The sequence below is a fragment of the Martes martes genome, assembly GCF_963455335.1.
Source record: "Martes martes genome assembly, chromosome: 7".
Classification (NCBI taxonomy): domain Eukaryota; kingdom Metazoa; phylum Chordata; class Mammalia; order Carnivora; family Mustelidae; genus Martes; species Martes martes.
Genome location: NC_137894.1, coordinates 35724880 through 35749297, shown reverse-complemented (window position 1 = coordinate 35749297; position 24418 = coordinate 35724880). Strand labels below are relative to the sequence as shown.

The window sequence follows — 24418 nt, the reverse complement described above, 5'->3', positions numbered from 1 at the left end:
TCCCTATTGTCATGGAAAACCACAAGTTGGCTTGGCATTGAGATGCTCTCAACCTTCCCCTGAATTCTGTACTGTAGCCAGGTCGGGATTCCCAGAGAAGTATTCAAACAATTTCTTGAGATCCCTATTCCCTATTACCCTTGAAAACAGAAAGAAAGAAAAAAAAATCTCTTGCTTACTCATTTGTTTTTTTAAAAATGGATCTCAATTAAGGAATACGTGAAAGCAGAAACAGGTTTACTTACCACATTTTCCTTATCACAATATGAACTGAAGTCACTTGATAGGATCGCAGCATACTGAAGCAGTACTTTATTGATAGTCTAGAGGAAAAGCAGGAAATGTACCTGGTTAAATGTATCCAGTTATACACGCATTAGCCAGCTTAATGCTAACCAGGCAAACTTTTCACATCTTCTTCAGCTAAGAGAGGGACAGAAGCAGTGATTAAATGTATACCCTTGCCAAAAGAAGGATTTCAAACTACCATGCTTAGGTGACCATTTGTAATATTTCCGAGTACATGTGAAAGATATTCTACATGATCTCATTAATTCATTCCATTTTAACATAATCTGCTCCATCCTGAAATTCTTTATTTCTAACTTTATTAAATACACAGAAGAGACATGATTTTGTGGCAGCCTCCTCTATGCTTGGATGCTTACTACCTAGTGACCCTAATGCTCTTTTTCTCCCCCCTTAATAACTGAACTTTTCTTTGACTCCTTCCTCTTGGTTTCCAGTTCCTACACCCTTCTCATCCCTACCACACATACATATAGCATGCCAAAACTGTGGTGGTCATTTTCCCAATGTTCTACAATGTTCCTAAATACCTCATACAATTATAAGTGTTGTCAGAGCATTCCTGTACATGTCTCTTAGTAATGAATATTTTCAGTAATTTTCTATGATAAGGAACCTCACTAATACCAAAGACCACCTCTAAAGACTTGTTGTATCACACTATTTCAATACATTTACTTTTAATTGACTAAATTAGTTATTGGTGCATTATTTCCTAAAAATGTTGCCTAATTTTTGCCTTTGTTCTGTCCTCTTCATCCTAATTTTGCATTTACCTTCTCCATTTAATAACTATTTGTAAGCTGAAGGATGCCCTCTCTTCCACTAATTATGCAAAATAAGGAAAAACAAACACATGTGTTAGTTAAATTCTATTTGTTACTTCAAGATGCATTGATGAATTTGTATCTTACCAGTTTTACTTATATAGCTTGAATGATCATAAACCAAATGCGGACATAATTTTCTTAGAAGAGAGAAAGCAACACTAACTGTAGATAAAGATTATCTCTTTCACAGAAAAGCAAGGACAAAAAAACTTCTGTTTCCTTTTTTGTATAATACATTCATCTGAATTTTCTCTGTGGCTCAGGTCAATTCAGGAGACACTCTAAACATCTCTCCTTTAGCTTAATCTCTTACTCGACAAGCCTGAATTCACCAAACATTACTATGAACTTGTTTTATGGACATTTAAGATCACGGTGAAAACCTGAAAGTAGGGATAAAATGGAGAAAGAAAATTGATATTTTGTGGAAGTAAAAAGTATCATGGTAATATGCACCAGTTTAAATAGAAAGTTGGCCTTGGAAAATATAAAATCTTATCAAGCAGAAGACCAACAAGTCTAGAAAAACAGACGGCTGATCAGGCTGAAGTATTGTCCAAATGCAGTTGTTCAAATCTGGCTTCAGATACAATGCTGAAATTTACTTTGGAACTTACCTGTGAAGTACTAATTCACTCATACAGAAGAGTCCTGCTTTCAACTTACAGGTTCTAATGACAGTGTAAACTCTTTAGAAACATTTCACTATGTGGTAAAAACAAAAATGAAGACAAATCTGACTCGAGGAACTTGTTGTGACTCAGAGATTCTAACTTGCTCCAGAGAAAGTGTGGAGAGCAGAACCCAGACACTCATTTCTGATTATTCTCAGCACCAGACTCTGCAAGAAAATCCTGGTCTGTTCAGTTCCCCTGTGGGGACAACGAACTGATCTTAGGATCTCACATCCACTAACCTACAAACACTGATGGTTGTTAGCAAGTCGGGTTGAGTTGTGGGGTGAGGCAGAGAGTTCAGCCATGTAGGATATGGTGTAAGGCATTGTGCCCATAAGAGTTGTGGATACATTGGCAATGAGACCATCCCTTTCTTTACTAATGTACAAAGTACGCTTGATGAAAGTGCTCATGCACATTTTAGGGGCAACTGCAATTTCACTCTAATTTATTCAACAAAGTAAAACCATTTCAGACGTTATTTTTTTAATACCAGTAAGCAGTTACTTGAGACATACTGACCTAAGCCACATCTCCTGCTGCCTCATAAACATCACTTAGGAACTTGTGGAAGTTCCAGGTCTCTGGTTCTCTCCCAGGTCTACTGAGTCAGCCATTCTGGTGTGTGTTAAGAAGCCCCCAAGATGATTCTGATGCAAGCTAACGTTTGAAAATCTCAGTCCTACTGAATGCATAGCAGGGTGGAGGTTAACTCTTCAGAGATAATCTGTTGATGGAAGGGGTACCTAGCAAAGCCTGGAAGACAGAACTTCTTCCAGGGTATGTGGACTTGGCTAATAATGACTTCTCTCTGTGGGACTCTTGGGCTTCAGAAATGGGGCAGCACAGAGCGAGAGGCAAGAGCCTAACAGAAGCTGTTTGCATCATGTTCTGAAAGAAAGTATCGTTTACATGAAGAGAGAGTCATGAAGTATGGATGATTCTTTTATGGGTGCAGCAAAGGAACTGTCATTTTCCTGTGTGGATTCTAACATAACCCTCTTTGTAACCTCCCACTTGTTTACACTTTCCTGCAACCCACTTGTTTACACGTGGCTGCGTGCAACCTCACAGCTACAGAAAGGTCAAAGGTACCAAGGAGGGGAGGGTGGGCTGGAGCCCACCAGCTTGAGCCCGGGAGCCCTTTTCCTCCTGCTCTCTCTCCCTGCTTCTACACCTCCACCTTACATAACCTGCTTCCTGACTACTCTGAGGGTGAATCCTAGTTACTTTACTAATATTGTGCACCATTTAATAGTATGTCACTAAATATATTAACTCTGAGATTATTAAATTCTCCATATGACCCTGCTTCCATGAGTCCCACAGAGTTCCAAGAATAGTATGTGACACACTTTTTTCAACAGTATCCCTAATGACCCCATTTCATTCTTCTCTTGGCAGTCACCCAAAATGCAGCTGCTTGTCAAGAAAAGACAGTGATTTTTTTTTTTTTTCAAGAATAATTCTCCTGCAGAGCTTACTTGCAGGTTTTACCACACTGGGAAATTGAAATCAGTGGCTACCAAGAAAGTCCCCTCTGGAAAGAATCAAAGTAAAGGATTTTTACCTATTATCTTTAAAAGCAGGAGGTTACTTTTGTCTATCTAATTAACATATAAAGACTAGAGTTCAAAGGTTAACAATACTTGATGGTTACTTGATGGTAAATAAATAATATACTGTGGTGTAGGCTGAGAGCTTACGTAACTAAAGGCCTTCATTGGCTTCTCATTTTCTTTTTCAGCCTTTTGATTTTTTTAAATTATGTGATTTCAATATTCTGATATAAGGATCCCAATTTTCTACTAAAGATGTTTTCACTTTGCCTGCTCTTCAAGACTCCTTATAAGGAGGACCTAAATGTCCAATGGTACAATTCCATCAGCTCTCTACTAATCCTATGCTTTCTTTTCTTTGAGATCTCTCATACTTGTCAGGGGAGAACCTGAGCCACAGAATGGAGGAGGGTGACAAAGACTCTCTCCTTGACCAAACTCTGGCCAGGCTACCTCCAGACCTCTCTCAACCTGGCCTCAACCTTGGCCTATCAAGACTTGAACAAAACTGGGCCACCTGGGTGGCTCAGCTGGTTAAGCCTGTGCCTTCAGCTCAGGTCATGATCCGAGAGTCCTGGGACCAGAACCCTCCATTGGGCTCCCTGCTCAGTGGGGGTTCTGCTTCTCCCTCTCCCTCTCTCCTGCTTGTGCTCTATCAAATAAATAAATAAATCTTTAAAAAATAAAAAAGTTAAAAAAGACTTGAAGAAAACAGTAACAGCTTCTAACCGTTCAGGGCTTCCTCCCTGGAATGATCCCAGATCCCCTTGAAGTGCCTACTTGAGGAAACTAACTAGTGTCTTTATAAGAAAAGCAAATTTGGGCATGCATAGAAACACCAGGGGAGCATACACACAGAGGAAGAACCATGTGAAAACCCAGTAGGAAGGTTGCCATCCCTAAACCAAGGAGAGAAGCCCGAGGAGAAACTAAATCTGCTAAAACCTGGGTCTCAGACCTCTCCCAAACTGTCAAAAAGTACTTTTCTGCATTTTAAGCCACTATTCTCTGATATTTAATTATGGCAGCCTTAGAACATTAATACACCTTAAATATTTTACAAGTTAACTGAGTTTTGGCATTTTCTTATTTTTTAACATGTCAAAGGTATATATTTATAAATATTTAAATATAAATATATATAATATATGAATTTTATATATTTACATATAAATATATAAAATAAAATAATATATATAAGAAAGCATATATATATACATATATATTTTTATGTATAAATTTTAAATATTTATATATAAAACATAAAATATAAATATATATAAAAGAAAGCATACACACACACACACACACACACACACACACACACACATATACATGGTTTTTTAACCTCTGAGATGCCCTGACTATAGCATTTGACTTTGTCATAGATTTGGCACTCCCATTATAAACTTTTTTGTGGCCAGAGATATTGCTTATTCATGGCTTCATCTCTCAAAGTGACTATTAAAGTGTGCAAATGAGGTAACGAGTAAGCACTTGTTGGATGAACAGTGGAGAGCTCTGCCCGTTATCCAAACCATGGAGCCAGACTCATCCATAGGGCAGTCAGACATAGCACCAGGCAAGTCATTCCCCTGCATCACTGTCCGTCATGTCACTACCCTGCTTAAAAATCTCCACATGTTCAGTGTTACTTGGGTTGTTCAGAAGATTAAATTTAAACTTCCTAATTTGGACAGCAGGGTTCTGTAAGATCTAGACCCATCTTTGCTTTCCCACTTAGTCTGTCATCTAAGAAAACTGCATTTTATAAAAATAAAATGAACTGGGGGGCACCAGGATGGCTCAGTATGTTGGGCTCGGCCTTCAGCTCAGGTCATGATCCGGGGTCCTGGGATTTAATCCCATATCGGGCTCCCTGCTCAATGGGGAGCCTGCTTCTCCCTCTGTCTGCCACTTCGCTTGCTTGTATTCTCTGCCTTTCTCTGACAAATAAATAATAAAAAAAATCTTTAAAAAAATGAAATAAACTACTCAGACTCCTACTGTAGTTAATGGCTGATTTGAAATCATTTTCATGATTCCAAGTCTAATAAACTTTTCACTATAGTACACCGTGTGTTAAGAATACTTGCAATTTAAATATGAAATGCCGAGGTGTACTTTCAGCTAAGAAGCACTATATCTGAAATAAATAATTTCGCCATTCTTTGCAGTCTCTTCACTTACAAATGACTGAGTCACTAATGTGAATGACAAATAGATTTTTCAAGAATAATAAATCCATTTTAAGAAACAAGAAGGGCAGGGGCGCCTGGGTGGCTCAGTCGGTTAAGCAGCTGCCTTCAGCTCAGGTCGTGACCCCGGGGTCCTGGAATCCAGTCCCACATCTGGCTCCTTGCTCCGCAGGGAGCCTGCTTCTCCCTCTGCCTCCACCTGCCACTCTGCTTGCCTGTGCTATCTGTCTCTCTCTCTAATAAACAAATAAAATCTTAAAAAGAAAAGAAAGAAAGAAAGAAACAAGAAGGGCAGAAAGAAAGTCAGATGACAAACCTGGAAACCAAACCTATTGGTACTAGAATTAGAAATGAAATTGGGGTACTAGTGTCAGAGACGACTACAGACTGCAACATCCTTCAGGTTCTGTGCAAGAAAATAATAACATGCCGCAGTCTCAGAAAAGAAAGCATTCGTTGCCTTTAACCTACCTTTGCAAATCTTCTCATTAAGTGAGATAATGCTTCAGGATTAGGGCATTCCAGTTTCTTAATAATCTCAAAGCTCTGATTAAGCTGGGCGAAGACATCAACCACGGAACAAGAGAAGAGGGCATGATCGGATGTCTGCTGGAACTGAGGGGAGAGTAGAGGAAACCAGATGAGACCATCCCAATAAGCACATTAGAGGGAGAGTGGCGAGGGGAGAATCATTTCACGTGAATAACTCGGTCTCCTGTATCATGTACCTTCATTTCACGTGCCTTCTTTTCCTATTTCATGAAATGCTTACCCGTTTGAAAATCCTTCATGTCCTTTTCTGGAAAATGTATTAGAACTCGCATCATGGGGCAGGCTGCTATTTATTGGTTTCTCCATTGCGCCACTGAGGGGCTGGTTCTTTTTCTTTCTCATTCCCCACAGATATGAGAACGGTTTAGAAAGATATTGTGGCTCAACACTTAAGTTGTTCCAGAAGGGTATGGAGGGTATCTGCTCCCAATCTTAAAATCCTGGTAAGGTTTCAGGACAAGGAAGTTTGTATAACCCTACTGAAGTTTTAGACTTCAATTCAGGAGGTAAAAGAATCTTGGAGCAAAAGGGGGATTGATTTTCTTTTTTTAATTTAAACAATTCCCTAAGGTTCCTAGCAGCCCTTTATAGTTGTGTTTTATATTTATTTTGGTCATTAGAGGATTAAAATAAACCTTTAATAATAACAATGAGCCTAACAATTCCCATTCTCTTAAAAATGAGTCGCGTGAATGAATCTTGACAATAAGCAGTCTTAAAGTAATTTAAACTCACTCCATCTTTTTTGTCTCTTCCTAGTGCTCCATGAAGGAACTCCATTGACACATCTTCATTTTCATCCAGCCACTGCATGACAAAAGGCTCAAACCACCTAAAAAAATTAATAATGTTACATACCATAAAAGATATCACTTGCACATAATTAACACTGGATATTGCTCTTTTCTTAAATGAAAGCAATTCAGGACCAAAAATTTCTTTTTATTCCCTGTTTTGCAGTTCTGTTTCCTCAGGGACCGTTAGCTTTTACTTCATCAAACACATCCCTGTTTATTTACTTTCAATGTCTATCTCTTTCTTGGCTCTTCCCATGCTACTTTAAATATGCTTAGGTTCCCAATTCCTACACTACAATTTCCTTCACAATTCAAAGTCCTATACAATGTACATCTTGTGTGCTGTCCCCTACCATGCCATTCTCTCACTTTTTAGTAGTTTACTGATGGGCTTCCTTTCATCCTTCCTTTCATTCCTACCTACTTGTCTCCTGTAACTGATCCTGGGTGCCCGTCTCTGGCTTGTTACGATCTACAATCCACCTGCAGTTGTGTTTTGTGAACGGTCTAAGTTTCAGAGTTCTTTTTTCCATGTGGAGGTACAATTGCATAACACCCCTTATTTAGAAGACCATTCTTTCCCCCACCACCTTGAATTGCCATCCTGGGTATAAATTAGGCAATGGCATATATGGGTTTGTCTCCAGACTAGTTTGTCCTATCGGTCTCTTTGTCATGAACTAACACCACACTCTTTTATTTATTTATTTTTTTAAAAAGATTTTTATTTATTTATTTCACAGACAGAGATCACAAGTAGGCAGAGAGGCAGGCAGAGAGAGAGGGGGAAGCAGGCTCGCTGCCGAGGAGAGAGCCCGATATGGGGCTTGATCCCAGGACCCTGGGATCATGACCTGAGCCAAAGGCAGAGGCTTTAACCCACTGAGTCACCCAGGCACCCTACACCACACTCTTTTAATAAGGCTTGATAACTGATAATGCAGCTCTCCAGGGTTTTTTTTTTTTTTCTTCCTCTTTGACACTGCCTTGGCGATTCTTAGCCTTTTGTATTTATTTTCTTTTTTTTAAGATTTTATTTATTTATTTGACAGATAGAGATCACGAGTAGGCAGAGAGGCAGGCAGAGAGGGGGAAGCAGGCTCCCTGCTGAGCAGAGAGCCCGACGTGGGGCTCGATCCCAGGACCCTGAGATCATGACCTGAGCCAAAGGCAGAGGCTTAACCCACTGAGCCACCCAGGTGCCCCGCCTTTTGTATTTCTTTATACATTTTTTGAGTGAATCTGTCAATTCGCACATAAATACCTGCTGGAATTTTTACGGAATTGCATTTAATCTCTAAGTCAATGGGGGAGCATTACTCTCTTTACAACAATGCATCTTTTTAGGAACACTTTTATTTCAGTTCATCTTAAATTTCTCTTAGTAACATTTTATAGTTGTCTGAGTAGAGGGCTTGCGCATCTTTCATCACCATTTGTTTCTCATGGTTTTAATGTTATTTAAATGGTATTGTTTATATGTAATTATCTAACAGCTTGTGGCTACTATATAGAAATTTAATTAACTTTTATATAGACTTATTATATTCACTTTTTCTTTGAGAGAGAAAGAGTGTATGAGCATGAGGGGAGGGGCAAAGAGAGAATCTTAAGCAGGCTCCAAGCTCAGCATGGAGCTCTACCCGGGGCTCGATGTCACTACCCTGAGATCATGACCTGAGCCAAAATCAAGAGTCAGACATTTAACCTACAGAGCCACCCAGGAGCCACTTTTTAAATTCTATTAGTTATCCTATAGTTTCTTTTGGATTTTCTAGATGTACTATTATGTCATAGACAAATATTAACAACATCAACATATGCTTTTATAATCATTATACTTTCCTACCCCTTATTGTATTGCATAGGACTTCTAGCAAATTGTTAAATAAAGGTGATGTGATCAGCTGTCAGTCTCATTCTTGATTTCAGGCAGAAGCTTTCAAAATTTTATCCATAAGCATAATGTTTAGAGAGGAGATAAGATGGCAGAGTAGGAAGATCCTGAGCTTCTGTCCTCACACCGACACACCAAAATCTACAATTGCATATAGAACCACCTCAGAGAATGAAGTGAAGACTAATAGAACAGATTTTTTACAACTAAAGATATAAATAAAATGTCACATGGAAACAGTTAAGACAAGGAGAGGTGGTCTGGTCAGGACCAGTACCCCCAGTGAGACCCACAAGTGTAGCGGCCTTTCCTGAAGAATAAGGAAGTTTAAGGCTCCAAAGCTCTGTGAACCTGCACGGGGAAGATGAACACCCAAATCCAGAAGAGCCAGAAAGCAGCAGAAAACAGAAACTCCACTCAATCACAGTCATCCACACCAGAAGCCTGACCCACCTTGGGCTTTGCAACTAGTCACACCAGGGCCAACACTGCACACTAGCACCCCTAACGCAGTTATAGCCTGGTCCCTCAGCCATACAGGTCAGGGTCAAGCTTCACTCACCAGCGTGCCCATAGCAGTTGTAGTGGGGCCTAGCAGACATCTGTGCCAGGGGACAGCCCCCCACACAAGCAATTATGCACTAAAAACCCAACAATAACAACCTCCAGTCATAACAGGAGGGTGCATATGAACCACACAGAAGGCACCCCTGGGACACCTGGCAGGTGACCAGGGAAATTTATGATACTGGGCCCCATAGCACACCTTCCACATAAAGCTCCTCCTTGAAGACCAGGAGAATTAGCTGATCTAAATACAAAGAAGCATAATGAGAAGACAGAACAATATGTCAAAAAAATATGACAGAAAGAACAAGACACCCCCCCCCCCCACAAAAGAACTAAGTGAAATGAAGATAAGTGACTTACCAGATAAACAGTTCAGTTCAAAGTAATGGTCGTAAAGATGTCTACTAAACCCAGGAGAAGAATGAATAAATACCATGAGAAGTTCAACAAGGACAGAAAATATTAAAAAGAACCAATCATAACTGAAGACTACAATAACTGAAATGAAAACTGTACTACAGAAAATCAATAGAACATTAGATAACGCAGCAGAATAGATCAGCAATCTGGAAGACAAGCTGGTAGAAATCATCCAAACTGGACAGCAAAAATAAAAAGGAATTTAAAAATGAAGATAGTTGGGGCACTTGGGTGGGTCAGTTGAGTAAGCATCTGACACTTGGTTTCGACTCAGGTCATGATCTCAGGGTTGTGAGCACAAGCCCCACATCAGGCTCTGTGCTCAGTTTGTAGTCTACTTGAGGTTCTCTCTCGCCCTCTCCCTCTGCCCCCTCCCCCTGCTCATGCTCTCTCTTTCTCTCTCTTAAATAAATAAATAAATCTATCTTTAAAAAATGAGTAAAATATAAGGATAATTTAAGGGCCCTCTAGGACCTCAAGCATACTAACATTCATTGTGTAGTGGTCCCAGAAGGAGAAAAGATAGAAAATGGGACAGAAAACCAATTTGCAGAATTAATGGCTAAAAATATCCCTAAACTGGTGAAGGAAGCAGACATCCAAGTCCAGGGACCACACAGAATCTCCAAAAAGATGAATCTAAAGAGACCCACACCAAGACACATTATAATCCAAGTGTCCACAGTTAAAGATAAAGAGAGATTCTTAAAGGAGCAAGAGAAAACAATTATTTATGTACAAGTAAATCCCAATAAGAGTATTAGCTGATTTTTCAGCAGAAGATTTATAGGCCAGAAATAGTGGCACAATATATTCAAAATGCTGAAAGAAAAACAATGACAACCAATAATAATCTCCCTGGCAAGATTATCACTCAGAATTGAAGGAAGCATAAGGAATTTTCCAGGCAAGCAAGAGTGAAAGGAGTTCATCAACAACAAACTGGCCTTCCAAGAAATGTGAAAGGAACTTCTTTAAACATAAAAGAGAAGACCATAGCTAAAAAACAAAACAAAAAATAATAGTAAAAAAATCTCAGTGGTAGAGGTGAATACATAGTAAAGGTAGTGCTTCAACCATCAACACAGGTAGTATGAAGGTTAAAAGACAACAGTAAAATCATCTAGACCTACAATAATTGGTCAAAGGACACACAAAATACTTACATGTAAAATATGACATCAAAAACAAAAAAATAGGGGAAGAGTAAAAATGTAGTGCTTTGGGAACATGCTGGAACCTAAACAACTTAAAGTAGAATGTACATTTAGGATATTACATATGAACTTTGTGATAACCACAGCCCAAATACCTATTACAGATACACAAAAATTAAAGAGAAAGAAATATAACACTAAGGAATGTCGCCAGATCCCATGAGAAGAGAGTAAGAGAGAAAGAAACAGAAAAAAAAAAAAAAAAACCCACTACAAAAGCAACCATAAAATGGTTGAAAAAGAAAACAATCATAAAATGGTAAGAAGTACATATCTATCAAGTGTTACCTTAAATGTAAATAGATTAAATCAAAAGATATAGGGTGGCTAAACAGACAAAAAACCAAAAACAAGACTTCTATATATGCTATGATAGATTCACTTCAAATCTAAAGACACAGACAAACTAAAAGTGAAGGGATGGAAAAATCTATTCCTTGCAAATAGAAACAAAAAGAAAGATGTGGTAGCCATACTTACATCAGACAAAACAGACTTTAAAAGAAAGGATGTAACAAGGGACAGAACAGGGCATTACATTATGATAAAGGGTTCAATCCAACAAGAGGATATAACACTTATAAATACCTATGTGCCCAACATAGGAACTCCTAAATACATAAAAGAAATGTTACTAGACAAGGGAGAAATTCATGGTAATACAACAATAGTAGGGGACTTTAACACTGCACTTATAACAAAAGAATGATCATCTAGCGAGAAAATCAGTAAGGAAACATTGGCCTTGAACAACACAGTAGACCAAATGGACTTAATGTGTACACAACACTCCATCCAAAAGCAGAATACACATTCTTTTTAAGAACACAGAACATTTTTCAGGATATATCACATGTTGGACTGAAAAACAAGTCTCAGTAAGTTAAAAAAGACTAAAATCATATCAAGCATCTTTTCTGACCACAATGGCATGAAACTAAAAATCAATTACAAAAAGAAAAGTGGACAAAACACAAACATGTGAAAGCTAAATGACACCATTATAAACCAGTAAGTCAATGAAGAAATCAAAGAAGCAAAGAAAAATCCTTGAGACAAATGAAAATGGAAACAAACAGTCCAAAATCCATGGGATACCGAAAACACAGTTTTAAAAGAGAGGTAAATAGTGATACAGGCCAACTTCAAGAAACAAGAAAAAAAAAATTTAACCTTACACCTAAAAGAAAAGAAAAAAAGAACAAAGATCAGGGTTAGTAGAAGAAAGGAAATAATAAAGAGCAAAAATAAATAACATAGAGACCACAAAAGCAACAGAAATAATGAAACTAAGAGTAGTTCTTTGCAAACATAAACAAAATTGGTAAACCGTTAGCTATGAAGAAAAAAAAGAAGGCCAAATAAATAAAATCAGAAATGAAAAAAAAAAGTTACAACTTATGCCACAGAAATACAAAGGATCATTAAAAAACTAATTATGTACCAACAAACGGGAAGAAATGGATAAATTCCCAGAAATACGTGATCTTCTAGGACTGACTCAAGAAAAAAATAGGAAATATGAGTAGACCAATTATTAGCAATAAAATTCAATCAATAATAATAATAAATTTTTAAAACTCCCCAAAGAAGAAAAGCCCAGGACCAGATGTCTTCACTGCCAAATTTTACAAAAAAAAAAAAAAAAAAAAAAAAAAAAATTTAAGATCTTATTTATTTGACAAAGAAAGACACAGCGAGAAAGGGAACACAAGCAGGGGGAATGGGAAAGGGAGAAGCAGGCTTCCCCCCAAGCAGGAAGTCTGATGTGGGGATCAATCCCAGGACCTGAGCCAAAGGCAGATGCTAAAGGACTGGGCCACCAAGGCGGCCCTGTACCAAATATTTAAAGAGGAGTTAATACCTATCCTCAAAGTATACCAAAAATTAAAGAAGAAGGAATGCTCCAAACTCATTCTACATTCCCAGTGTTACTCTGATGCCAAAATTAGACAAAGATAAAACAATAGAGTTACAGGTCAATATCCCTAATGAACATAGAGGCAAAAATCCTCAACAGGGTATTAGCAAATTGAATTTAAAAATACATTAAAAGGATCATATACTGTAATCAAGTAGGATTTATTCCAGGGATGAAAGGGTGGTTCATTATCTACAAATAAATCAATGTAATACCACATTAACAACAACCAAAAAAGGAAGAAAAATCATATAATCATATCAATAGACGCATAAAAAACATTTGATAAAATTCTACTACTTATGATAACAACTCTCAAAAAATGAGTATACAGAGAATATGTCTCAACATAATAAAGGCCATATATAACAAACCCATGGCTAATATCATACTTAATGGTGAAAAACTGAAGGTTTTTTTCCTTTCAGATCAGGAACTAGACAAGGATGCCCAGTCTTGCCACTTGTTTTTTACACAGTATTGGAAATCCTAGTCACAGCAATCAGATGAGAAAAAGAAATCAAAGATATCCAAATTGGAAAAGAAGTAAAACTGTCATTATTTGCAGATGATGTACTTTGTCTAGAAAACATTATAGACACCACTGAAAAACTATTAAAACTAATGAATTCAGTAAGGTTGCCAGATAAGAAAGTGATATACATAAATCTGTTTCACTTCTACACACTAATAATAAACTATCAGAAAGAGAAATTAAAGGAAAAACCCCATTTACAACTGCATCAAAAAATACCTAGGAATAAATTTAGCAAAGAAGTTTAAAGAACTGTACTCTGAAAATAATACATTGATAAAAGAAATTGGAGATGACCCAAATAAGTGGACATATATACCATGTTTGTGATTTAAAGAATTAATGTTGTTAAAACGTCTATAATACCCAAAGCACTTACAGATTCAGTGCAATCCCTATAAAAATTCCAATGGTATTTTTTACAGACTAGAGCAAATAATCCTGAAAATTGTATGGAATCACAGAAGATCGGAAATAGCCAAAGGATCTTGAGAAATAAGAACAAAGCTGTAGGTATCACTCTTCCTGATTTCTAACTATAGTACAAACTATAGTAATCAAGCACACACACAAAAAGACACAAAGATGAACAGAACAGAACAGAAAGTCTGGAAATAAACCCATGTTTATATATGATGAAGAAGGCAAGAATATCCAATGAAGAAAGATAGTTTCTTCAATAAAGGTGTTAGAAAAACTGGACAGCTACAAGCAAAAGAATAAAACTGGATTACTTTCTTATACCATACACAAAAATAAACTGAAAATGTATCAGACTTAAATGTAAGACTTGAAACCATAAAATTCGTAGAAGAAATCATATGCATGAGCTCTTGAGCATCTTAGCTACACACGTGTGTATATATATATATATACACACGTGTGTGTGTGTGTGTGTGTGTAGGGTGTGTGTGTGTATGTGTGTATGTGTGGATCCATCTCCTCAAGCAAAGGCAACAAAAGCAAAAATAAACACCCGGGACTACACCATACTGAAAAGATTTTGCACAACAAAGAAAACCATCAACAAAACAAAAGGTAACATACTGAATGGAAAAAAATATTTACAAATGATATGACCCATAAGCAGTTAATGTCCGAAATATAAAAAATTCAGCAAATTCTATGTAAACATATCCATTTAAAAATTAGGCAGAAGACCTTAATGGATACTGCTGTAAAGAAGACATACAAATGACCAACAGACACACCAAAAGATGCTCAAGATCACTTCTCATCAGGAAAATGCAAACCAAAAGCACAAGATATTGCTTCACAGTCGAAAGAATGACTATATGAAAAACAAAACAAGAAATAACAAGTATTGTCGAGGATGTGAAGAAAAGGGAATCCTCATGCACTGTTGGTAGAAATTCAAAATTGAGCAGCCATTATGGAAAAATTTATGGTGGGTCTTCAAAAAATTAAAAACAGAAATATCATATGATCCAGTAATTCCACTTCTGGGAATTCATCTGAGGAAAATGAAAACAGTAATTCAAAAAGACATATATAGCATTATATTCATTACACCATTATTTATAGTAGCCATGATGTGGAAACAGTGTAAGTGTCCATCTTATAATACATGAATGGATAAAGATGTTGTACAGATATACAATGGAATATTACTCAGCCATAAAAAAGAATGCATTCTTGCCATTTGTGACAACCTGAGTACAGCTAGAGGATATTACACTAAGTGAAATAAGTCAGTGAAAGATGCCATATGATTTCACTTATGTATGGAATCTAAAAAACAAAAAACAAAAAACAAAAAAGCATGCAAAACAGAAACAGATTCATTGATACAGAGAGAAAACAGGTGGTTGCCAGAGGCTAGGAGAGCAGAGGGATAGGTGAAATAGAGTAAGGAGAATGAAAGATACAAACTTTCAGTTATAAAATAAATAAGACATGGAGATACAATGGATAGTATAGGAAATTGATATTAAAACAATTTTGTATGGTGACAGATAGTAGCTAGATGTATGGTGGTGATCAATTTATAATGTTTGTAAATGTTGAATGATTATGTTGTACTCCTGAAACTAAAATAATATTTTATGCTAACCGCATTTCAATTTAAAAATAGGCACACTGGTTTTATAGTTGTTTCTTTTTTGAACAAGTGTATCTTTGGGGTGCCTGGGTGGTTCAGTGGGTTAAAGCCTCTGCCTTCAGCTCAGGTCATGATCCCAGGGTCCTGGGATCAAGCCCTGCATCAGGTTCTCTGCTCAGCAGGAAGCCTGCTTCCCCTCCTCTCTCTCTGCCTGCCTCTCTGCCTACTTGTGATCTCTGTCAAATAAATAAGTAAAATCTTAAAAAAGAAAAAAAGAAAGAATGGTCTTTTATTAGATTAAGATAGTTCCATTCTATTCTTAACTTCTAAGAGATTGTTATAATAAATTGATATTGTATTTTATTAAATTATTATTCTGTGCCTAGTGTAATGACTGTAGGGACTTTCTCTTTCATTCCTTGAATGTGGTGAATTGTATTCATTGCTTTTAAAATGTTAAACTAATTTTATATTTCAGAAATAAATATCCCTTGGTCATGTTATATTAGTCTTCTTATAAACTACTGGATTCTATTGGCTAATATTTTATTTTATTTTACTTTTTAAATATATTTTCAGAGAGAAATTGTTCTTTAATTGTATGTCATGTTCTCAATAGGTTTCAGTAGTTGAGGATAATTGGTACATTTTTGTCTAACTTTTAAATGTACTGTCATAAATAATGTCTTGTTATGTTTTATATTTTTGGATCTTTAGTGATGTCCTTTTCTGGCAATGATAATTTATGATATCTGCTTTTCCTTTTTCTCCCCCCATTTTTTATTTTTATCGTGTTTTCCAAGAACAAACTTTTGGCTGTGTAATTTCTTCTATTTTAAAATTTATTTTGTTCCAGGTCATATTGATCATTTTTCCTTTTACTTTCTTTTGACTTAATTTGTTTTTTAAATTAGTCCTACACTATTGATTTTATACATTTCTCCCTCTTTGTCTCTATAGAATTAGAAGATACACACTTTCTTCTATTTCCTATTTTGGCTGCAATCCACAAGTTTCAACATCCCATATTTTACTATCACTTAGTTCAAAATATTTTGTAATTTACACTGATTTCTTTCTTACTCAGGTTTTAGAGAGTTCTGCTTAATTGGGGTATCTGGTCATTTTCTAGTTACCTTCTTGGAGTTGATATCTGGCTTAATTCCACAGTAGTCCAAGACCATACAGTACACATTTTATTCTTTTAAAATACACTAGACCTGCTTTATGGTTCAGTGAATAGTCTGTTTTGGTAAATGCACCATGTGCATGTGATAATAACTTGTGTTTTGTCACTGTTGGTCATCAGTTGTAGATAGAGGGGTGTGTGTGTGTGTGTGTGTGTGTGTGTAAATAATTCCCATGGAAAATTGTGGAACCTGTACGTGACCAGACACAGAGATAAATATCTTTAAGTGTGTTATTCGTGTTATTGAAACTTCTATTTTTTTTTAAGATTTTATGTATTTATTTAACACAGGCAGAGCAGCTAGCAGAGAGAGAGGGGGAAGCAGGCTGCCCGCTGTGCAGAGACCACCCCCCCAAATGCGGGGCTCGATCCCAGCACCCTGAGATCATGACCTGAGCTGTTAGGCAGAGCTGAAGGCAGAGGCCTAACCCACTGAGCCACCCAGGCACCCCGAAACTTCTATATTTTAACTGACTTTGTCTGTTTCTTGAGTTGTTGTAATCTCTAAGTAGAATTGCTGAGTTGATGATTTTTCCTTTTACTTCTGACAATTTTTGCTTTATATATTTTGTTGACATGTTATGAGATACATTTATAACTGATGTTTTTTTGAATTGCTCCTTCAATCATGAAATATTTCTCTCTCAAAATTGTTTTATTTCTCATTTTGAATTCTATTTTTTTAATATCAGTATAGCCATGAAAATTTGACCTCGATTATTGTTTTCATTCTTTTACTTAACCTGTCTAGATGCTTTTGTTTTAGGTGAATCAATTATAAGTGATAGTTTGGGATTTACTATTTTATCTGTAGGACAATATTTGTTGACTGGAACCTTAATCCGTTTATGTTTAATGATTACACTTAATTTTCTGATAAATATAATTTTTAAAATATCCTCTTGCTTCTCCCACCCCCTAAATTTCCTGCCTGCTCTTTACTTTTTGCATTCTCCTTTCATTCTTCTTATAAACTACTGGATTCAGTCCCTCCTACTGAACAATCAGCCACGAGTGTTACTACAGCTCCTTTGAAGGTAAAGTGTCTTACCTTCCTTGACTCCAATAAATGGGAAGATTTTTTTATGCTTTTCTGGTTTTAAGCAACTTTGTATGATGTAATGACTAGTAGTTTTCCTTGCATTTGAATATCCTGCCTAGGATTTATAGAAATTCCTCAGCTATAACTCCATGTTTTTCAACCATTTTACAATTTATTTTGTAAAGATAGTAGACACATCTACTATCTTATCAAACATTGCTCTGGTACTACTCCCTCTCTCTTTTCCTTCTCTGGGACTCAATTCTTTGCATATTAGACCTTTACAATTTATCCCATATGTCCCTTGTGTGTTTCTCTCTTCTATATTTCTTTCTTCCATTTCTTTTATCCACTCTTCTGCTATGTATAATCTGCTATTAAGCCCATTTATTACATTCCTAATTTCATCCCTTTTCAGTTCTGTAGTTTTTATTTCATTCTTCTTACAGATCCTATTTTTCTGTGGAAGCTTTCTCACATTTTGAAGTTTAGATCAAAGTCTATACCTGGTAAGTCTAATACCTGTTTTTCTCTTGGATCTTATTCATTTGGTCCTGTTGCCTGGCAGTCTTTAATTTTTTTGTTGAATATTATTCATTGTCTATGGAAAAAATATGGAAACTTTGGGCATTTCCTCTAGAGAAAAATCTAAATTTTTCCTTATATTTGCAGGGAGAGAGTCAAAAAGTAGACAAGGTTGAGTTTTAGGCTGGCCTATTTCTAGCTCTTACTTCTAGGGCAGAGCGCTCAGGGATCTCACCTGAAAGTCTGGGAAGTCTTGTTTCTTAGGAAACCTTCAATAACTTTTATCTCCCCAGCATTGTGAGGATGCTCAAGTGTCTACTCAAATTTTAATTCCTCAGTGCCTTCTTTCTATACCTGCTTATTTTGGCCTCAGTCCCAATACCTGAGCAGATAAAGAATGAGAAAATACCTCAGGAGGAAAACTGTGTGCAAGGCACCATGCTTACTTTTCTGTGGTTTGCCTTTCTCTGGAAGTTTGGTCTTACAGGTCCAAACAACCTTCATAGTCCTAAACACCAACGTTTAATTCCCTACCCCATGGACATTGCTATAAGCTGGGCTACTGTTCTCTGTTCGGTCACAATGACATTGTAAATGTCATTGCAAATTAGCAAATTCATAGGAGCAGGAAGGAAAGGACGGAGGGGGAAAAAAAACCCTGCAGCAAATACAGGATTCACTTCAATGCATTTCTCTTTTCTCAGGGACAGTACTTTCTCACTTCCTGGTTGCCTTGATTGCTCTCTGATGCTGTTTAATTTTATTCAGCTTTTATACTGGTATTCAGTGGTCATGTCAGTCTGATTTTAGTTAGCGTAGTGTAGTTAGTTTAGACAGAGTCAAAGCACAGGTCTCTGGCTAATGGCATCGTTTTTTTACTTCCCTATTCCAAGTCAGTATTACCAGCTGCTTAGGCACATATAATTCATCTGCAATTCTTCCCTATTTCTTTCATCCTCATATGTCTTGGTTGACAAATTATGTAAACTCTATCTTTGAAATATCTCTCCCACACATACTCATCCTATATGTTATTACTACAATCACTCCAATGTATATAGATTTTAACTTGTCCCAGTCTCCCACAGTATCTTATAAACTTCTATGGAAAAGTCATAAAGAGAAGTTCTAATCTCATCATTACATTATTCACTATCTTCCAAATCTCTTTCCTGTTGCCCAGTCATTGCCTCTCCCAATGCCCAGGATGCCTCATGAATATGGGGCAAGCTTCATAGCATTTACTTATAATAATCTAGTTCAAAACTACTTTTCCTGGGTGCCTTTGGTGGCTCAGTGGGTTAAGCTACTGCCTTCAGCTCAGGTCATGATCTCAGGGTCCTGGGATCGAGCCCCGTGTCGGGCTCTCTGCTCAGCAGGGAGCCTGCTTCCCTTCCTCTCTCTCTGCCTGCCTCTTTGCCTACTTGTGATCTCTGTCAAATAAATAAATAAAATCTTTAAAAAAAATTAAAAAAAAAAACCTACTTTTCCTACCTACTCATTTTGTAAACATACTCTACACTCCACTATAATGACATTTCCCATGGACAATAGCCCATATATTCCTACTTGCCTAATAATGCCCATAATTTTCCTTTCAATCTAAATGCTTTTCTTGCCATCAACTGACCTAATTTTCAAAGCCTACATCAATGTTACATCATCCATAAAGATTATGTAGAGTCCTCCAAATAGGGGTAATGTCTCTCTTCTTTGAGAACCCATTGCGCTTTGCTTGTCCTCTTTGAATTAGTACTTATTTAATTGTGCCTTGATTTATCATGATTTTTATACTTATCAGTATCTCATCAAGTACAAGCTTCTTTCAGGGCGAGGTCTTTATCTTATTCACTACTGTCCTACAGCACTTGGCTTAGTGCCTGGTATGCGGAAGACCGTCATCAACAGAATTAAATAGAATTCTGGAAAATATCAGATGTAGAGTATTACAAGTCTGTGGGCTTAGAAATATATCTGATACAGGTATGTTTATGAAAAATGTTACCTGTTTAGTTAGAACTTCTATTTTAGAAATACGAATACCTAAGGTATTTCTTTGAATTAAAGGGAAAATCTGATTCTAAAGCTCAGTATACAAATACCCTCATTTTCCCAATAAAATCTGAGTTTGAACACTTTCACAGAAGATAACCTTATCATGTAAGCCATATCCTGATTTGTATTTCTTTTTCTCTGAATATCTGAGGAAGGCATAGTTGCAAAATGAAAACAACTCAATTAAATATGGTCCCAAAGAAACACAAATCACTTAATATTAATTTTATAATAGAAATGTCTGCATTCAAGCAAAGACTATGAAAAGAGATTTTAAGACAGCATAATTCAGGTATAATTTTTACAGGACTATGAATTGAGAACTTGGGGGTGAAAATCACCACTTACAAAGAGTATTCAGGAACGGCATCCTTGAAGGCAGGAAGCTCCCGCACATACTCATTATAAAACCATTTCACTTTGAAATGCAAATTCATATAATCGGTGCTCTTGCATAACCGCTGCTTCTCATGTTCTGTAACAGATAAAATCGAACATTTAATGAAGTCTGGTTTGCCAACAACACTGCTGTATTCCAATCTACTGTTATTAGTAGTATTTTAAAAAGGAAGAGAATAGTGTATTTGAGGTGAAAGCAAAGGGAACTGTCAAAGACAGACTTGAAATTTTATAAAATCCAAAAGTACCACAGATGCCATGTAGAATAGATCAACTAGTAATGAGCAGTAACTTGAATGTTCTAATGTGCCTTTATGAAAAAGGTGAGAATTCTGATGTCAAGAGTGGTAACACACCAAAACTTTTCTGTTTGTTTGCAAGCTTTCATATTTTGACTACTTTTAGCTGATTGCAAACAAAATTCCAGAAAGAATTAAAACTCTAAGCATGGATAAAACATGAATCAAACTAAGAGACATAATCCTTGATATATATTGGAAATGTGAATTAGCAGATCACATTTCTGGTCTGAATATTGAACACTTAAAGAATTAAAAGTTGAAAAGGAGAGGAAATATATCTAACTTCTAAGCCAGATGATTTCTTCTTCCCATTTTAAGTTCAACTAAAATTATTTTGCACCCTGTGGCTTTTTTGACATTTCTTTAGCAGAATTTCCTAATATGTGACATTTTCTTCTCTCTAGCTTAGAAAGTGTAGCTTAAAATCGTTTCTTTGTTGTTGTTGTTGTTTTGTTTGTTTGTTTGTTTTAAATCTAATCTGGATATATAGTACTGGGAAACAGAGACAAGTAATAATACTACTGAACATGTTTATCTCTGCTCCTCCCCTACCCCCAATATTAATATCTTTGCCAATTCCAGCCATAAGTATAGACATAAACAAACCCCAAATATCCCAGACTATATTGACATTTAAGTGTCCTCTAAGAAGTTCTGGTTGAGGTCTATGGATCCTTTTTTAAGCCGAGGGCTTTGATTTATGGTAGAAACATCCTTTACTTTACATTCCAGACTGAAAATATCAATTGAAGCAATTGAGTTGTTATAAACAAATTGAGGACATCCTTGCTTTCCAAAACCTTACTATAGAGGGACTTAAATCCCAATGATAAACACAAGAGGGAACATAGCCCCAAATCAAACATTTTCAAAATATCTAAACAATGATTAATTTAAGACAATTTGTAGAAAAGAGAGAAACACACATATATACACAGAAACAAGAATAAATAATACTTGTAGACTAAACTGCCAAACAAAATTATGAGCGAGGTGATATTTTGCTTCAACTCCCTCCAAATTTATTCCATTCATTCTTTCTTTTAACGTGAGTTCTCTCCTACCCCTCTCCTTACATGAATAGTGTCCCTCTATGTCTTAAGGGAAGACATTTATTTGATATACTTGTAGGTAAGGATTTAATTCAATACTACCCTGAAACCTAGACAGAAGACCCTTGCCCTAGGACCCATACACCAAAAGGGCTCTACTCATCACAAATGCAAACTCAAAAATTAAATAGATCATGATTCCTCTGTCACTTGGGATCTCACACTTGGTGTGGGCAGAGTAAGCCAGAACCCACAACTTCTGCTCTTGTGACTAACACCACCTGTTCTTATAATTAACACCCTGTAAACCCCACAGAAACACCTTTGGACAATCTTTTGTTTTATATCCTGAAAACAAAAGGTGACTGACTATGTCCAGTTTGCAGACTGCCATTGCTGATGACAGAAATAGATACTGCTTTGGAGTACAGGGAAGAATTCAAGCTATGGATGCATTTAAGTGAGAGAAAGGGTGAACTAACTCACCAGGTTCTTTCCCTGGATGGCATAAATGTAATAGGTCATTTCATAACAAAGTATTATTTTAAAGTTTTAATAAGCACCCATTTTCATTGGTTTCAATTTATGCATTGGAGGGCACTCATGAGTCAATGCAGCATGCAAAACAGGTGCACTTGCTGGCTGGGGAATATTTTGAATACTAAATGATTCATATTACTCTCAAAGTTATGTGTAGTTCTAGATGTAATATACATGAAGCCTCAAATTCCTTGCCAACCGGTTATCTACTGAATTCCAGACTTATCAGTAGTTTATTTTTGAAATTTAGATTTATGAGTTCTAATGTAATGACTTTTGTTTATTCAAACGATTTACCTAAAAATTTATATGAGATGATAATTGCATTTTGTCCTCATTTTAATAAATATTTTTAAATATCTTAGAAGAAAGTAACTTTCTGCAAACCATATGTGAACCATATTGGAAAACACACATGGAAATAATTTTAAAATTTTGTATTTATAGTTTAAATTACATCTATATTCAAATCATGTGAATTTTGAATACTTTTTTTAATCCTTTAAATATTAAGAATGTGCATAAACTGTAAGTGGACCTCAGAAAAGAAAAAAAAGGGCTGAAAAGAAATAGAAAAGAGTTCAATGGCAAGGTACATTTAAATTTTTTAAGTCAGGAAAAAATTAAAGACAGCAGACATCATGTGACCTGATTTTGCAAGTATTAGGGTGAGTCTGATGTAATGTGCTACCTGTTCCAAGAGTGTTTGTACATTAACAGAATCCTGAAGGGTAACCCAGTTCCAGCTAATACCAAAAATGTTTATTGAGCATTTATCTTGCACTAAGTTATGTGGGAGGCACTGCAGATATAAAGATTGAGTGTGCAGAGCTCAGGTAGGTTGACATAAAACAGTGCATTTAACACAACATGGCTAGTGTCATGATTTGCACAGGAGGATGCTGTTTCTTGGAAGAGATGAATTTAGCCCAAATTTTGTGTGTTAGATGAACAAGACAGAAATTATTTGTGAGCAGTGGTTCACTGCACAAAGATGAATTTTAGTCAAAGGACACATATTATATAAAATAAGACTTTTTACTTTAAGAAATACTATTTAATATATGTGTCTCATTCATGAAATTGTAAAACTATGTCTCCAGTGAAGACTTTGGGCTTTTCAACAGAATACACATTCTTCTCCAGTGCACATGGAACTTCCTTCAGAATAAATCACATACTGGGTCACAAATCAGTTCTCAACCAAAACCCAAAGACTGGGATTATTCCCTACATATATTCAGACCACAATGCTTTGAAACTTGAACTCAATCACAAGAGGAAATTTGGAAGGAACTCAAACACTTGGGGGTTAAAGAGCATCCTACTAAAGAATGAATGGGTTAATCAGGAAATTAAAGAATTTAAAAAATTCATGGAAACTAATGAAAATGAAAACACAACTGTTCAAAATCTTTGGGACACAGAAAAGTCAGTCCTGAAGGAAGTAAATTGCAATACAAACCTCTCTCAAAAAATGAGAAAAATTTCAAATACACAAGCTAACCCTACCCCTAAAGGAGCTGGAGAAAGAACAGCAAATAAAGCCTAAACCCAGGAGGAGAAGAGAAATAATAAACATCAGAGCAGAAATCAATGAAATAGAAACCAAAAGAACAGTAGAACAAATCAATGAAACTAAGAGCTGGTTCTTTGAAAGAATTAATAAGATTGATTAAACCCCTGGCCAGACTCATCAAAAAGAAAAGAGAAAGGACCCTTGGGGCACCTGGATGGTTCCATCATTAAGCACCTGCCTTTGGCTCAGTT

At 36.3% G+C, this 24418-nt stretch overlaps 1 protein-coding gene across 1 annotated transcript in view; it reads right to left on the bottom strand.

The window, feature by feature from the left end:
* Positions 1 to 24418, bottom strand: part of UNC13C (unc-13 homolog C) — a gene marked incomplete at both ends in the record, with an annotated part of 558183 nt that overhangs the window by 111660 nt on the left and 422105 nt on the right. The window contains 4 exons of the mRNA XM_080807399.1: positions 246 to 323; positions 6045 to 6188; positions 6861 to 6957; positions 20704 to 20830. Coding sequence (XP_080663525.1) covers positions 246 to 323; positions 6045 to 6188; positions 6861 to 6957; positions 20704 to 20830 — 446 coding nt within the window. The remainder of the gene's footprint in view (positions 1 to 245; positions 324 to 6044; positions 6189 to 6860; positions 6958 to 20703; positions 20831 to 24418) is intronic.